The 16513-nt window shown below is 49.0% G+C and overlaps 1 protein-coding gene across 2 annotated transcripts in view; it reads left to right on the top strand.

Annotated features, from left to right (window-relative positions):
• Window positions 1-16513, top strand: part of CLCN2 (chloride voltage-gated channel 2) — a 73973-nt gene that overhangs the window by 20238 nt on the left and 37222 nt on the right. For both annotated transcript variants that reach the window (XM_083442037.1, XM_083442038.1), the window contains exon 2: window positions 9612-9768. In XM_083442037.1, coding sequence (XP_083298163.1) covers window positions 9612-9768 — 157 coding nt within the window. The remainder of the gene's footprint in view (window positions 1-9611; window positions 9769-16513) is intronic.

Here is a 16513-nt window from a genome sequence, read left to right as displayed (position 1 = left end):
TCTGCATTGTGGGTCTCCTGGTTTTCTGTTTCTGTGATAGTGGTAACATCTCTGCTGCCATTTCCCCAGTCTAAATGCCTTCTTTCCCCAACCCCAAGCTACTACTTGCCCTGAATCTGTTGTCTGGTATCTTCCTGAAGCAGTGCCTATGAATCCACTTATCAGAAATTTAGCACATGCTGTCATCCAGTGCAGAAATGTTGCTTCCTGTCCTTGGTGACCAAGGTTTGTTACGAATCAAGTTGGCTCCCAGTGCATAGCCTAGCCTTGGGCCTTTCTTTGCCCCGGGGTCTGTTTCTTGGTCACTCCAAAGGTCCCTGTGGAATGCTGGGAATGGGCTTTCCTTGTACTACTCAGGTGAAGGGGCAATGATGGCTGGCTCTCCTGGCATCACTGTATGCCATCTGCACTTGAGGGTCCAGAGGGGCCCTGTTTGCTGGGGCTGACGGGAGTTGTTGCTGGCACCCGTCTGTCTTGGGAGACAATGGAGAAGTGCGCCTTTTGCAGGTGATGTCAAACTGTTGATGGTTACAGTGCCTGCTGTGGCTGTAGAGACCGATACAGGAGAGACATGTTTTGTTGCAGCTGGGGCAGAGCAAGGTACTTCAGATTGTACTTCAGATGCACCATGGCGTTTCGATCTGACACAGCGCATGTGGAAGGCATTGCGCCGTCCTTCCTGGCAGTTGGCAGTTGCCCATGACTCACTTCCATAAAGCAGTAGTAGTCTGCAACATCTGGAAGACCAGAGTTCTGCAGATCTGGTCTACACTGGCTAGGGGTTGCTCTCCAGATTTCAGAGAAGGAACACGCCCAGCCCCACCTGGTCATGATGAGGATTGACCTCACAAAGCTGGTGGTCTGCGGCTGAGCTGCCCCCCTTCCTTCTGTGTGTGTGATAGCCATCTTCACATATCTTAAGGACTGTTACATGGAAAAGGGAACATGCTTGTTTTCTCCTGCTCTGGAGAGTTGGACTTGAGGCAATGGCTTCATGTTACAAGAAAGGAGATTCTGACTAAACTTCAGGAAAAACTTTCTGACAGTAAGAGCTGTTCAACAGTGGAGCTGATTCCCACAAGAGGTGGTGGACACTCCTTCCTTGGAGGTTTTTAAGCAGAGGTTGGATGGTCATCTGTCATGGATGCTGTAGCTGATATTCCTGCTCTGCAGGGGATTGAATGAGATGATTCTATATATCAGCTTCCCTCTAGCAGATGCCCAAGCTCAACAATCCCTTCATGTGTTAAGAAATCTACCTTCAGTTGAGCAGGGCTCCATGCATTGATGGGGCTGTGCCTCCAGCCCCTCTCCTGACATCACAACTAAACCAAGCCCCAGGATGGAGATAGTGATGGTCATAGAATCAATGCAAGAATCTCAGCTAAACCATCCATGGCAGATCCAACCTCTGCTTAAAAACCTCCAAGGAAGGGAGTCGGTTCCACTGTCAAACAGCCCTTACTCTCAGAAAGTTCTTCCTGATGTTTAGTCAGAATCTCATTTTTTGTAACTTGAAATCCATTGGTCCATGTCCTATCCTCCAGAGCAGGAGTAAACAAGTTTCCTTCACTTTCCATGTGATGATGTTAGGAGCAGTGTTAGTGGAGTGGTCCCACAGCTCTGTCAGTAAATGGAACACCTCTCCATTGAATAAGTGACATGATTAGAGCCTGCTGGATCAGGCCAGCTGTCCATCAGTCCAGCATCCTGTTCTCACAGTGGCCAGCAGGATGCCTGTGGGACCCAGGGGCAAGAGCACTCTCCCCTCCTGCCTCCAGCTAGTAGCCATTGATAACCTTACCATCTATGAATTTGCCCAGTCCTCTTTTAAAGCTACCCAAGTTGGTGGCCGTCACAGTCTCCTGCGGCAGCGAGTTCCACAGATAAACTATGTGCTGTGTGAACCAATGCAAGAATTCCATAATGGGGAATTGATATTATTATCCCTGTGTAGCAGATGGCTCTTTGTGGGTGGGTGCCCGCACACTGAGTTTGAACACTTATCTTGCCACCTAGAAAGTTTGTGTCGCGGGAGAGATTCAAACCAAGGATGTGCTTCTTTGTACTGTTCCTTCTCTGGACGTCTCGTCCTGTTCCAGCGTCTGCCCGAGACTCTATGAGTGAAGCCTTTGTGTGATGGCCCACAAAAATGGGGCCAATTGCTAAAGCGACATAAAACCATGCTGTACCTAAAAACAGCTTAATTCTTGGCAGAGTTGGAAACATGAAAAAGCTCCAGTTATTTTAAGGCCTGTCAAAAATTTGATTTGCATCTGACTGATGCGAAGATGCAATTGATGGACACTGTGGTGGCTGCTTACCATTCGCTTAGCACTGTGTCCTTGGGGACAGAGGTCTCGCTCTGGACTCCTGTTTGGAAAGTAATGATTATTTTTTGGTTAACTTTTTATCCTGCTCTTCCTCTAGTCAAGGTAGCATGCTTGGTGTCTCTGTGTGTTTTCACCACAGCCCTAGTGATAGGAAAGATAGATAGATTAGACATAGATAGATAGATAGATAGATAGATAGATGATAGATAGATGATAGATAGATAGATAGATAGATAGATAGATAGATAGATGATAGATAGATAGATAGATAGATAGATAGATAGATAAGAAGAAGAGGTTTGGTTAAGGGTGCTGGGAACTGTATCTTTCCAAAGGAATGAAACGGGTGCATTGAATGCATTTGCGGTCTTGACATGACTCTGCAGCCCAGTCCTGAGTTGTACCCCTTAGGAAACCTCCCAGAGTCCTTTGCAGTGTGCCAGGGTTCCATGGCTGGCAGGCAGGTTCGCCGGCAAATCACTTTGGCACGGGAACTCCGCCATGAGAAGCAAAAGTTGTTTGTGTCGGGGGAAACCGCCGGCTTCTATGCGTAGAAAATGCTTCCAAGCAGACTTGCCTCCACCTTAGCCGTCCCTGGGCCCAGCAGGGCAGAGGGTCCTTTGGGATTAAACTTCACAAGCTCCCGTTGTTCCGCGTGCAGCCGATCGGGACTGATTAGAGCGGCCTGGGAGAGATTTGCTGAATAAATTCAGCATGACACAGATTTTCAGCCACTGTTCCCTTTGTATCCAGCGCTCTTGGCACTCTGTGGCAGGGGCAGACCAGGAAATTGTGCCAGAGAGAATAAAGGCTGGCAGGTTTTCTCTTCTTTCTTTCTTTCTTTCTTTCTTTCTTTCTTTCTTTCTTTCTTTCTTTCCAGTGAGCAGTTGAATCTAGCGACATGGAAAGAGGGCAGCCACCTTCCCCTCAACGTTCCTGAACATTATATCTTTTTGAAACCGAGCTTGCTGACGATTTAATCCACAATTGAGCCTCTTCAACTCTGCCCTCCTCCTGGGCTGGAATTGTCTCTGGAGTATTATGAATCTTCCTTCTTAGCATTAGAGTTCCTTTACCTAAGTGTCACGTTGTGGGGTGGTGAGGGGGAAAAGAGAGAGAAGAGGAAGTTTTCCCCCATCTCACAACATTAGACCTCACGGACAGATGCTGAACATTGAAATAAGATTGAGTGCATAGCTGAACTGTGGAATTCGCACCCAGAAGACGTAATGACGACCACCAAGTTGAATAGGTTTTGTTTTTGTTTTGTTTTAAAGGATTTGTTTGTGGGGGGCGGGGAGAGGCAGGCACTCCTGTGGCTTCAGTGGCTTGCCTGCCCTGGGCACTGGCAACCCACGCTACACTGCTGCCATGTTAGGCGCATTTGAGCTACTTGTAGAGGTTCTGCGCAGCATTAAATGCCCACAGCCACCCATTATCCGACAGAGGGAGTCAGGGTGCACTAGGATTCCTTGTCTCAGGCTGGGCTTCAGCCCACAAAAGTGGAGGGATCCTGGAAGCATCGCAGTCTCCCAGAAATCATGGGACAATTTGGTGTGTCGGATAGTGGGACACAAAGAAATTGCTCACTTCATTTTACTGACAGCATTTCTTCACCACCCGTTCTTAACAGCAGCACAAATTTCTTGGCAGTCCACAGATAAGAGGTTAAAACCATGAACTGTGAAAGCAGAATGTCAAATCATAACACAACAATTAAAACAGTTGATCTGCAATCAGAATAAAACCAGCAGCAGGGAAAATAGCCATGGGTGGCACTCAGCTAAACAGTTCTGCTAGTACTAGAACTTTTAGCTATGAAGTGGAAATTCATCGCCCTGTCCTCTCTCTGCATGCCCCCCGACACGACTCCTAAATGTGCTCCAGACAGTGGAAGAAACTGCACAGCTAAAAGTTATTGTGCTAGCAGAAGTGTTTTAGCTGCATGCTGCCCAGGAATGATAACTGATCTTGTGAGTCTGGGAAGACGAAAAGGTCTTTACCTGACAGCCAATGTAGGTGCAAGAAATACAAGAGAAATGGACATAATATTGACTAAGTATGCTTTCAGTCTTAAATCTAGAACAAACTTTACCATTGTTACCTAAACAATGAGCAGGCAGGAATTCCAAAAATGCGGAGCACGGCCTCTCTATGTACCCTTGAAGCCTTTGAGTTCTATGGATGTAGCTGTTTTCAGGGTGTGTCATGATCTCGCTGTTAATTTTTGTGCATTGTTCCAAAGGCAAAGGGAGCCTCAGGGCGATTTCAGTTGGTTTTCCCCCCAGGTGGATTTCCATCGCACACTGGCAAATTCAGATTGTGGTGTTATAGTCGGTCTGGGGGTCTTGTGCAACAAACCTGCTTCCACAGAAGATAAAGAAGGGTGCCGGGAAAATGCAGAGGAAAGTGTGGCATAACATTTGCTTTGATGCAATGTCATCTAAAATCTCTGCAAACAAATCACAATAAGTGCTCATTAAATAGCCCACGTCATCTAATCCCTCTGCAAATAAACCAGAGTCTTCAATAAGCAGGTTGATGGCATTCCCAGATAACCATCATTTTCTGATGTGATTGAGTCACATACTGGCAAATTCAGGTTGCATAGTTAAAACTCTTGCAAGAAACTCATTTTCTCCCCAAACTGGACTTCTTCTTTTTTTGCAGTAAGGGGCAGAAAATGCACTGGATAGTTCTGGATGCAATATCATACGACCTGCAGACAAATCAGAGTGAAGGTTCAGTAAATGGTCATTCCCCTTCCTGCCCACCAGTGTGAAAACCAATCAAGGGGGTTGCTCAGCAAACAGGGTCATCTGGAAGTGACTCCAGAAAAATAATCTTTTCATTAGAGGGTGTTTGATTACAAATCAGTACGCAGGTAGTGAAGCAGTATATATAATTCCTGTGGAAATTGGGTGCATGCAGGAGATGTTTTGGCAAGTAGTAGTTGGAAGCGGCACATAATAAGGCCTACAAGTCCTTTTTTAGGGAAGGTGTATGGCAGGACAGAATCCCAAACCAATTAATGTATGTCAAGACAGGGAGATCAGGGCACAGCCAGCCTTGCCTGGGGCTGCGGGGCTGGGCTGGTGGTCCTCCGTGGGGCTGCCTCACAGGGAGCAATGACTTGTTCTGCAAGGGACAGGGAAGAGCCCAGTGGGTGCGGGGAGAAACACCAGTCTGGAAGGACCCAGTTCTATCACTTCCTCCTTCAGGGTTCCCCTCCTCGACATTTGTAATGATGCCCACATGATGGATGTGCTCACAACTCTGCAATCTGTTAACGTGAGTCAGCAGTGTGATGCAGCAGCAAAAAAAGCTAACTCTATTCTAGGCTGTATCAACAGAATTTTAATGTCCTGATCAAGGGAAGTCATGGTATCACTCTGTTCTGCCTTGGTCAGACCACACCTGGAATACTGTGTCCAACTCTGGGTGCCACAATTTAAGAAGGATGCTGACAAGCTGGAAGGTGTGCAGAGGAGGGCTTGGAAACCAAGCCTTATGAGGAACAGTTGAAGGAGCTGGATATGTTTAGCTTGGAAAAGAGGGGAGAGAGAGGAGGTAGGATAGCCATCTTCAAATATCTCCAGGGCTGTTACATGGAAGATGGAGCAAGCTTGTTCTCTCTTGCTCTGGAGGGTAAGACCCCAACCAATGCCTTCAATTTATGAGAAAGGTGATTCCAGCTAAACACCAGGAAGACAGTAAGAGCTGTTCGGCAGTGGAACAGACTCCCACGAGAGGTGGTGGACTCTCCTTCCTTGGAGGTTTTTAAGCAGAGGTTGGATGGCCATCTGTCATGGATGCTTTAGTTGAGATCCCTGCATTGCAGGGATTGGATTTGATATCCCACTTTATCACTACCCGAAGGAGTCTCAAAGCGGCTAACATTCTCCTTTCCCTTCCTCCCCACAACAAACACTCTGTGAGGTGAATGAGGCTGAGAGACGTCAAAGAAGTGTGACTAGCCCAAGGTCACCCAGCAGCTGCATGTGGAGGAGCAGGGAATCAAACCCGGTTCACCAGATTACGAGTCCACCGCTCTTAACCACTACACCACACTGGCTCTCTCACACTGGCACAGGGGGTTGGACTAGATAACTCTCGGGTCCCTTCCAACTCTGCAAATCTGTGATTCATGATGTGCAAAATTCTGCAAGTCTAAGCGTGTTTTATTTGAAGAAGCAAAGCCGTGTTAAAAGTGGGCTTGTGTTTAACTGCCCTTGTTTGCACCAATAATCAGGAGTGTGCAATAAAAATGACTTTTTGGAAGGGCCCTACATCTCTCTCTCTCTTGTAGCTGAAGCAGTCATCCACCCTGCCTGCCCTGCTAACTTCTCCTGGCTCTTTGGTATTCCTGGCTTAGGGCAGAGGGGAGGGAAGCCAGGCACTTAAATCTTTGGCAGGGCCTGAACGGACAGGCTGAATGCAACCACTGACCCCTCAATGATAATTTCCTGGTTGGAAGACTCCTGCTGGGTGATCCTAGAAGCTGGGAAGGGACTTCTAGAGCTCAGCGGAGCCACCCCCTGTCCGTGAATGGTTTCTCCGTACATAACCATATTTTCACGCCCATGTTACAGATGGCAGAGCTGAGGCCAAGAGAGCAGGGGGCTTTCTTCAGGCTACCTAGTTTGGGTTGTAGCTACCTATTTGCTGGTGCTCAGTCTGGCCTGGCCTGACCCCCACCGCCCTTGCCCAGGCCCACGTGGCTATTCGTGAAATCGGGCTGGCTGGGTGGTGCTGTTCGCCAGTGCCAGCTGGGAACGCCAGCCCGTTTCCGGCCTCAGTGCTGGGAGTAGCATTGCACTGGGGAACAATGGCTATTGATCCGCAGGGCAGCCTCCTTATCTGCCTGCCATTGTTCTGGAAGCGGCCTCCTTGGAGAGGGAAGAGGCCTCTGTGTTTGCTTTGCCTAGCCCTAGACCCTTCTCTCTGCCTGGTCCGCACCATTGGCAGAACTGCCGGGCTGCCAGCGAGCCAAGAGGATGGGAAACGTGGAGAGAGAGGAAGGGGAAGCACCATATAGGTCAGGGGTAGAAGCATATGTTTTGTATGCAGAAGGCTGGCTCCATCTGAAAACCTTGCAGAGCTGCTGCCAGCCAGTGTTGATGGACCTTCCTGTGTTCCAGCAAGAGGCAAAGCTGCAGCTAGGAAGGCGCTGTGCTGGGATGTTCATGGCCTTTTTTGCAAAACGCTGTTTGTTTTATTTTCTGAATCAAAGCTGGAAGCTTCTATTGCTTCTATTTATGCTGAGATAAGGGGAAATGCGCAAGCAAGAGTCCACCCCACTGAGCAAGAAGGAAGTTTGTTCCCACCTTCTGATGTCTCCCCAGCAAGCGAAAAACCACTAGAAATGCCAAACAACTTTTGAACAACTTTCCACCTCGCAGGCTGCTACTTTGGAGCAGTGGTGGTGAATTACTATTTTCCTGGTCATCGATTGCATAATAGCAAACATGCTCACACACATAGGGGCATAGGAAGGTGCCTTATACTGAACCAGGCCATTGGTGCAGCTAGTTCAGTATTGTCTACACTGACTGGCAGCAGCTTCCCAGGGTTTCAGGCAGGGATGTTCTCCCAGCCCTAGCTGGAGATGATGATAATGGTGATTTGTTTTAAAAAGAGCCAGAGGTCCTGGGGATTGAACCAGGGACCTGCCACACGCAAGGCAGATGTTTTACCCTGGGAGCCATGCCCCCCCCCAGCAGGATGTTAAGGGATTCTGCTCCTTCCATCCTCACAAGACTTTTGGCTATAGTATCACAGGGTTAAACCACAGAGCCTAGGACTTGCCAATCAGAAGGTTGGCGGTTTGAATCCCCACGACGGGGTGAGCTCCCGTTGCTCGTGCTCCTGCCAACCTGGCAGTTTGGAAGCACATCAAAGTGCAAGTAGATAAATAGGTACTGCTCTGGCGGGAAGGTAAACGGTGTTTCTGCGCGCTGCTCTGGTTCGCCAGAAGCGGCTCAGTCATGCTGGCCACGTGACCCAGAAGCTGTATGCCAGCTCCCTCGGCCAATAAAGCAAGATGAGTGCCGCAACCCCAGAGTCGGTCACGACTGGACCTAATGGTCAGGAGTCCCTTTACCTTTACCTTTACCCAAGGGTAGTGATGTCAGCTTTTTGTTTCTGGGTCTCTAGGCCAGACAGGAGAGGTGCAGAGAGCCTGGCCAGCTTTGCTCAGAACAAAGGACTTGTGTATGTTGTGTCAGCAGAGAGAGTGGGGCTGAGCCTATTCTAGGTTCCTAGGACAAGGTGAAGGAGCTGCACCTGGAAGTGCCGGGTCTGTAAGAGGTGATGTTATCAAGTGGCCACAGTACCAGCTCAACTCCTAGGACATAAGAGCATGCAATCATAGAACACAGGGTCATCTTGTCCAACCCCCAGCAGTGCAGGAATCTTGACCAAAGCATCCATGACAGATGACTATCTAGCCCAGTTTTGTCTAGGCTGAAAGGTAGAAGCCCTCTGAGCTTTCACACAGCCTTGCCTGGAGCCTGGCTCCACCACTGAGCTACAGCCCTACACCTGGAGTAGGAGTCGGGGGGATGCAGGTCAGAGAGACAGGATGGAGCCCGAACACCTCTCTTTAGAAACAAGTTAAGGGTTGCTTGAGGGCTTAACCTTGAGATTTGTTTTTCGTTCCAAGATCTCCTCAACCCTGGAACATTTTAGACGAGATAAGCACAGTGCATAGCTAACTTGAGGAATTTACTGCTGTGAGAGGGAGGACAAGGCCGGGCAGCAGCTTCTGAACATCATTATGGCTATATGCTGCCTCCAGGATCCGAACTCCAGTCCCTGAGAGAACAGCCAGGGAGTGCTGCTGCATCAATACCCTGCATGTGGTCTCCTGATGGGCATCTGTGGGATCAAAATGCAGAATTTGATTGATGTTATGGCCTGATTCAGGAGGACTCTTCTTACATTCTCAAGGAAAGGAGGAGAGCACCACCGAACATGTGCTGAGTGCATTTTGTATACCTCCAAATAACCACGGACCTCTGGGATAAAGGGGGAAATTTCATAGTTTCCGGTCTCTCTCCTTCCCCTTGCATTATGCGTTATTCTCCTGAACATTGCAGGGTCAGTACTTTGGGCAACTTGTATGCATAGCAGGAAGGCCTCCTCCATCCATGGGAGATTGACCCTTGACCTCCAAGGACAGGGAGGTGCCTTCTTCCTGACCACCCAAATTGCTCCATCTCCTCTTTCACCAGCCTGGCTGTGCCCTTGACCCTTCGCTGTGTGTTCCGTCCCCAGATGTATGGCCGCTACACGCAGGACCTGGGAGCCTACGCCAAGGATGAAGCAGCCCGCATCCGCCTGCAGCAAGAGCGCTGGAAGCCATCCCCAAAGGACCGCCTGCGCCCCTCTGAGCTGCTGGAGTATGACCAGAGCCGATGCGCCCGCTGCCGCAGTAAGGAGCCTGCCGTGTCCTGGGGAGCGGGGAGAGATCTGGGGGTGGAAATGCGTCTTTATAAGTCCTTGCAGCCTCTGGGGTGGGGGGAGAGGAAGGGGAGGGGCATCCTGGGCCTGCCATTCAGCTCGTCAAAAATGTGACACCAGAGGGCTCTGCAGAGCAATGGAAAATCACATCGGGAGGTATATAGCTTTTTTTATAGCGTTTTTACAGATCAGTGTAGATCCAGCCCCTGTCAGAACTGGTGTACGTAGTCCAAAACCTATGTTCAGAGGCTCGCTTGCCTTTGCACAATTGTGCTCTCGGCCTTCCATGCTCCCTTGGAGGTCACTAGCTAGTGTTTTTTGTTACATGCTGATAAAACTTCTGCCTTGCTGTGCTTTTACGTATTATTTCATTCTGTAAATGCAAGCAGGCCACATCAGATTTTGGGAGGCCTTGGGACGCATTGTTCTTTTCTCGCTTTGCAGTTGTCTCCGTCCGAAGATGGAGAACGTCTCAGCAGCATGAAATTGTCTGGGAACAGCGTCAATTCTGCTTCTGCCTCCAGGTGTTCACCTGGGGGTTGAGGGTGGTGGTCCTGGGAAAAGATGTATTGGCCTTTCCCCAGGTCACTCCCCATGCTCCCCCTTCATTTCCCATGCTCCCGCTTATTTACCACAACACTGAACCAGGAGTAGAGGGTTCATCTCTTGGACAACCCCTTACTGCAGCCACTTGGTGCATCCTGAGCCCTTTCTCATGCCTGTGCATAAATGGTACATGCCTACTTTTTATGAATCGGCATGCAACTTTGCTTTCAGTCTTTGTTTCGTGTGAACCAGGCTAGACTTTACCTGTTGCATGCATCACTCTCTGTATTCATGAATCGCTGTATACTTGACAGTTTTAGTACACCTGCTCCTGTGCACAGTTTCTTGGGCTGCAGGAAAGTTGTACTTATGCATCCCAGGCTTTCTTTGCACATGCAGGGAGTCCTCTTTGCTACCGACTGACTTCTCCTTTCTGTCGCTTCTCTTGCTTCCGCCTTCCTTTCTTGCTCAGCCTGTCTCTGTCTGTCTTCTCGGACTGAGCTCTCTCAGCATCCTCTAACAATAGGCAGAGTATTCATGACCTCAGCCTGACAGGCCTCCAGCTGAATCCTTGGCATAAACTGGGCATGCGAGTGCACTGAGCCAGTGGGAGATACAATTTCGCACGACTATTTGTTGGGCTCTCGGAGGAACAGGGTCAGAGAACTTTCACAACATCTCTTGTGTTGGAAGCTTCCCCAGCAAAATTGCCAGAGGTCCTGAGCGCCCTTGCTTGAAGAGCTGCTTCCCCCCACCTTCTGCAAGGTCACCCAGCAAGCTTCGTGGCCGAGCGGGAATTTGAACCCTGGTCCCTTGCGGGGTCTTAGTCCAACACTCTCTTTGATACCAGGTTCACAAAAGCTTAGAGCGAGGGGATGGAGGAAAAAGACAGAGAACATTCTTTCAACTAAATAAATAAGTGGCACTTTTGATGCCCCTGCTCCTGCCATCCTAGCAGTTCGAAAGCACATCAAAAGTACAAGTAGATAAATTGGTACCGCTCTGGCGGGAAGGTAAACGGCGTTTCCGTGCGCTGCTCTGGTTTGCCAGAAGCGGTTTAGTCATGCTGGCCACGTGACCTGGAAGCTGTACACCGGCTCCCTCGGCCAATAAAGCGAGATGAGCGCCGCAACCCCAGAATCGTCCGCGACTGGACCTAATAGTCAGGGGTCCCTTTACCTATTGCTCTCTTCCATGGGTAGTCAAATTAAGGCCCAAGGGCCGGATCCAGCCCAATCGCCTTCTAAATCTGGCCCGCGGACGGTCCGGAAATCAGCATATTTTTACACAAGTAAAATGTGTACTTTTATTTAAAATGCATCTCTGGGTTATTTGTGGGGCATAGGAATTCGTTCATTCCCCCCCCCCAAAAAAAATATAGTCCGCCCCCCCCCCAAGGTCTGAGGGACAGCGGACAGGCCCCCTGCTGAAAAAAATTGCTGACCCCTGCTCTCTTCCTTTATATCTTGACATTAAATATATATATTTATATCTGCACCAGCAGATGAGGAGCAACTTTTAAACAGCCTTCCTTCCAGCTCTAAAATCTTAAGACCCCTGGATAATCCAGACCCTCATTCCCTCCCTCCTTCCACCCACCCCAGGGCCCGGATACCCTGGCCAAAGCTCTCCCATCGTCATTCCCGGGATCTGCTTGTTCCCGCTGCCTTAAAATAGTTCCCTTAGCAACTGCTGAGGCCGAGGCCTGCATTGTTCTTGAGGCAAATTCTCTTGTTAAATGTCGCCGGCTCCCTGGGGCCGCAGCATGAGCCAGAGAGCCGCTCAGAGCCGGCCTGTCCCGGCATGGCCCCGGGCGTGGCCGCCCTCTCCCCACCCCGCTCCCAGTTGCCGCGTTGTGTTGACCGATGCGTTGTGTTGCTCTAGCGTGACGGCATGTTTTGCTAACTCGGCATGGGGCTCCTCCATCCTTGCCACCCTCTGGGCCCATCTGCCGGCTGCCTGTGGCTAGCATAGCAACCGAGTTGGGGGGTGGCAGGCCCACAGGCCCCCTCACATAAGCCAGAGGGGGAAGGCCATCCCCTCTGCAAACCCCAGGTGCTGTGGGCAAGGGGGCTGTGGCGCAGGCGGGGTGTGCCGGTGGGGTGGCGGCAGCAGCTTTGTTCTTACAGCTGCGCGAGTGTCGCAAAACAAGTGAGCTGGCTTGTGCCTGGAAACTTCTCTCTCTTGCCCGCCCCAAAATAACCCCAACTTGGAAACTCAGCGGAAATATCCTCTTGGCATGCTTTTATGATTCAGGTGCTTGGTGGAGCAGCTCAGTCGATCCTGTTACGCAATGGAGAAATGTCCGTGGTAGAGCCACAGTGGCGGAAGCTGGCTTAAATATGTATGAAGAGCCTGCAGGATCAGGCCAGTGGCCCATTTGGTCCAGCATCCTGTTCCCACAGCGGCCAACCAGATACCTGAGGGAAACTCACAAGCAGAATCCGAGCACAAAGCAACTTTCCCCTCTGACAGTTTCCAGAAACTAGTACCGTAGATTCCAGCGTATAAGATGACTTTTTAACCCCAGAAAATCCTCTGAAAAGTCAGGGGTCGTCTTATACGCTGGGTATGGGTTCGCTGGGCAGCGGTAGTGGGCGGCGGGCAGCGGGAGGAAGCTGCCCAGCGAAGCTGCCCAGCGATGCTAAGCCGGCTTTGCTGGGTGGCTTCCGGCGCGGTGCGGTGTGGAGCGGAGTCCGCCACCCACTGCTGCTGCCCAGCGAAGCTGCCGCATATAAGACTGGGCGTATAAGTTGACCCCCCAAATTGGCAGCTGCCAATTTGTCTTATACGCCCAGTCGCCTAATACGCCGGAATCTACGGTGTTCAGAAGCAAGGCTGCCTCCAACCGTGGAAGGCAGAGGGTAGCCGTTGTGGCTCGTAGCTGTCAGTAGCCCTCTCCTCCTCCATGAATTGGAGAAATCCTCTTTCAAAGGCAACAAGGTGGGCAGCCATCATTGCCTCCCCTGGCAGAGAGTTCCATAGGTTAACAACGCGCTCCGTGAAGCATTATTTTCTTTGGGCTGTCCTGAATCTTCCAGCGTTCAGCTTCATTGGACGCCCAGAAGTTCTAGGGTTGGTCTAGTGCTTGTCAGGCTGGCTTGGCAAAATACCATACCTTCTCTCTCTCTTTCTGTGGTCCCATGAAGAGTCTGTCATTTATATATATATATATATATATACATTTCTATTGGTTTTTTTAAACATTTCATTTCCAACAATCATATAACATAACTTCTTATCTTATACAATGTTTTAGACTTCTGTCAACATCTCTGATGATTTTTCGTTCTTTACCACTTATTCTGCATTTCTTAATTTCTCTATTACTCTTAATTATCATTAACTAATAATTCTCCTCATTGTCTGTCTTGCAATATTTCAAATAGTCCTCCTTACAAAACTTCTTGCAGTCCTACTAGCGTAATCTGTTCATTACAGTTACTTTTCAAATAGTTCATATATTTACTCCAGTCTTCTAAGAATCTCTGGTCCCGCAGGTTTCGAATCTTTCCTGTTAATTTATCTAATTCTGCATAGTCCATCAATTTCATCTGCCATTCTTCTTTCGTCGGTAATTCTTCTTGCTTCCATTTTTGTGCCAATAATATTCTTGCTGTTGTCATTGCATATAAAAACAACTTACAATCCTGTCACTCACTTGGAAGAGATCCGCTGGAGCTTCTTGCACTACTGACGGGTGTAAGTTGCCCATGGCTCACTTCCATAAAGCAGCATGCTCAACACATTATTATTATTATTATTATTATTATTATTATTATTATTATTATTATTTATATACCGCCGTATACCTGGGGGTCTCAGGGCGGTTCACAGAATAAAATCAAGATATAAAACCACAAAATACCTATTAAAACTAAAAACAATCCAATAACACCCCCCCCCCCAAAAAAAGACATTTTAAAAGGGCATAGGATGTAAATCAGATCAACCAAAAGCCTGGTTAAAGAGGAACGTTTTTGCCTGGCGCCTAAAGGTGTATAATGAAGGCACCAGGCAGACTTCCCTGGGGAAAGCATTCCACAGATGGGGAGCCACTGCAGAGAAGGCCCTGTTCTCATGTTGCCACCTTCTGGACCTCTCGAGGAGAAGGCACACGAAGAAGGGCCTCAGAAGATGATTTCAGGGTCCTGGTAAATTCATATGGAAAGAGGCAGTCCTTGAGGTATTGTGGTCCAAGCCTAAGTCTGTGCTGCAAATTACGTACCCTTGGTTTCAACCCCTTTTTTCATAGCTCTCTTCCCCCTCAACCTCTTGGTTTGAGAGCAGTGAAATCTGAATCATAGAATCATAGAGTTGGAAGAGACCACAAGGGCCGTCGAGTCCAACCCCCTGCCAAGCAGGAAACGAATGATGCATTGAGAAACAACCTGCTCCTTTATCTGCAGATAAGACTGAAAGCAAGGGGGGTGTTGATGGGGAGTCCTAACCATGTCCTGAAGGTACAGAATGCTTAATGGTTCTTGTCTCTTTTATCGTTCCAACAACCTTGTTGAGCTGTGCAAGGCACAGAGACCAAGAGAGCCAGCACCAACTCAGTAAGTTGTTCAGTGTGAGGCTCCCCTTAATTCCCAACTGCGGAAATGTTGAATGAGTTTAAAGCCTACAGCCCTTTTACAGCAGATGGGTCAAGCAGCTGTTCCGATTAGTTTTAGTGAGCTGAGACTTATTCGGTCTTATGACTATAGTTTTTGTGTCAAAGGGAACTTCAAACATTTCCTTAATGCTTCAAAGTCTGACCTGCTATTAAAAGCTTGTTAGGAGCTTTTGGGTGGGGGAGTAAAAATAATTACAATAATAATTTTATTATTTATACCCCGCCCATCTGGCTGGGGTGCCCCAGCCACTCTGGGTGGCTTCCAGCACATAATAAAACACATAATAAAACATCAAGCATAAACTTCCCAATATAGGGCTGCTTTCAGATGTCTTCTAAAAGTTGTGTAGTTATTTATCTCCTTGACATCTGACGGGAGGGCGTTCCACAGGGTGAGCGCCACTGCCAAGAAGGCCCTCTGCCTGGTTCCCTGTAACTTCACTTCTCTCTTGAGGGTTGTATATGAGCTCCTTTTAACTCCTGGATCCAGCAAGTGTTAAAATATAAGCCAGGCTAACTTCCAGTGTCAAGGTGATAGCCTGGGTGATGAGCCATTAAGGGGGAAACACAGGAAAGGGGCTCTGTGTGAGATGGGCAATGGATGGGGACTGTTGTTGTCGTTTAGTCATTTAATCATATCCAACTCTTCGTGACCCCATGGACCAGAGCACGCCAGGCACTCCTGTCTTCCACTGCCTCCCGCAGTTTGGTCAAACTCATGTTCATCTCTTGGAGAATACTATCCAACCATCTCGTCCTCTGCCGTCCCCTTCTCCTTGTGCCCTCCATCTTTCCCAACATCAGCGTCTTTTCCGGGGAGTCTTCTCTTCTCATGAGGTGGCCAAAGTCTTGGAGCCTCAGCTTCAGGATCTGTCCTTCCAGTGAGCACTCAGGGCTGATTTCCTTCAGAATGGATAGGTTTGATCTTCTTGCAGTCCATGGGACTCTCAAGAGTCACCTCCAGCACCATAATTCAAAAGCATCAATTCTTCGGCGATCGGGTGGAGACTAGGTCTGGGCAATTTAATGATAAATCGTTGCAAACCAGTTTGAAATCCACGTTGCAATTGCCGGTTCAAAATATCTGACTTGCCAATAAACTGCACAAAGCCAACTTTTGTCTGGTGCTCTGCCATCTCAGCTCTCCCCTTCCTCCTTCAGGGGACAGCAAAGCACAGAGCAGGGGTAGACCGGGAACTTCCTCTGGCGCTGCTGCCATAAGCTTCTCTTCCAGGCAGGCTATATGTTTGCTTGGTGGTGGTGTCTGTGGTCGGCAAATGGGAGCTGTGCCGCGGTACCCATGAAGCAGCTCCTGGTAGTCGCTGTTTGCAGGATGTGACCCTCAATGTGAGTGGGAGCTGGGGGTGGCCCAGGGTGGGCTCTGGGGAGAGACTTTGCCACGATGTCACTGATATGGAGGGCTGGCTGGCTACCAAGCCAATTCAAACCAATTTGAAGTTCTCCTTCCCCCTTACTTTCATACATTGTGATGTATCTCTGCATTGCGATGTTTAGCTGGCAATATAGCACGATGTTGAAAACCGGATATTGC

This window comes from Podarcis tiliguerta (assembly GCF_965153285.1).
Source record: "Podarcis tiliguerta genome assembly, chromosome: 5".
NCBI lineage: Eukaryota > Metazoa > Chordata > Lepidosauria > Squamata > Lacertidae > Podarcis > Podarcis tiliguerta.
The sequence above is the reverse complement of the archived record's forward strand: the minus strand, read 5'-3'. Positions and strand labels throughout refer to the sequence as shown.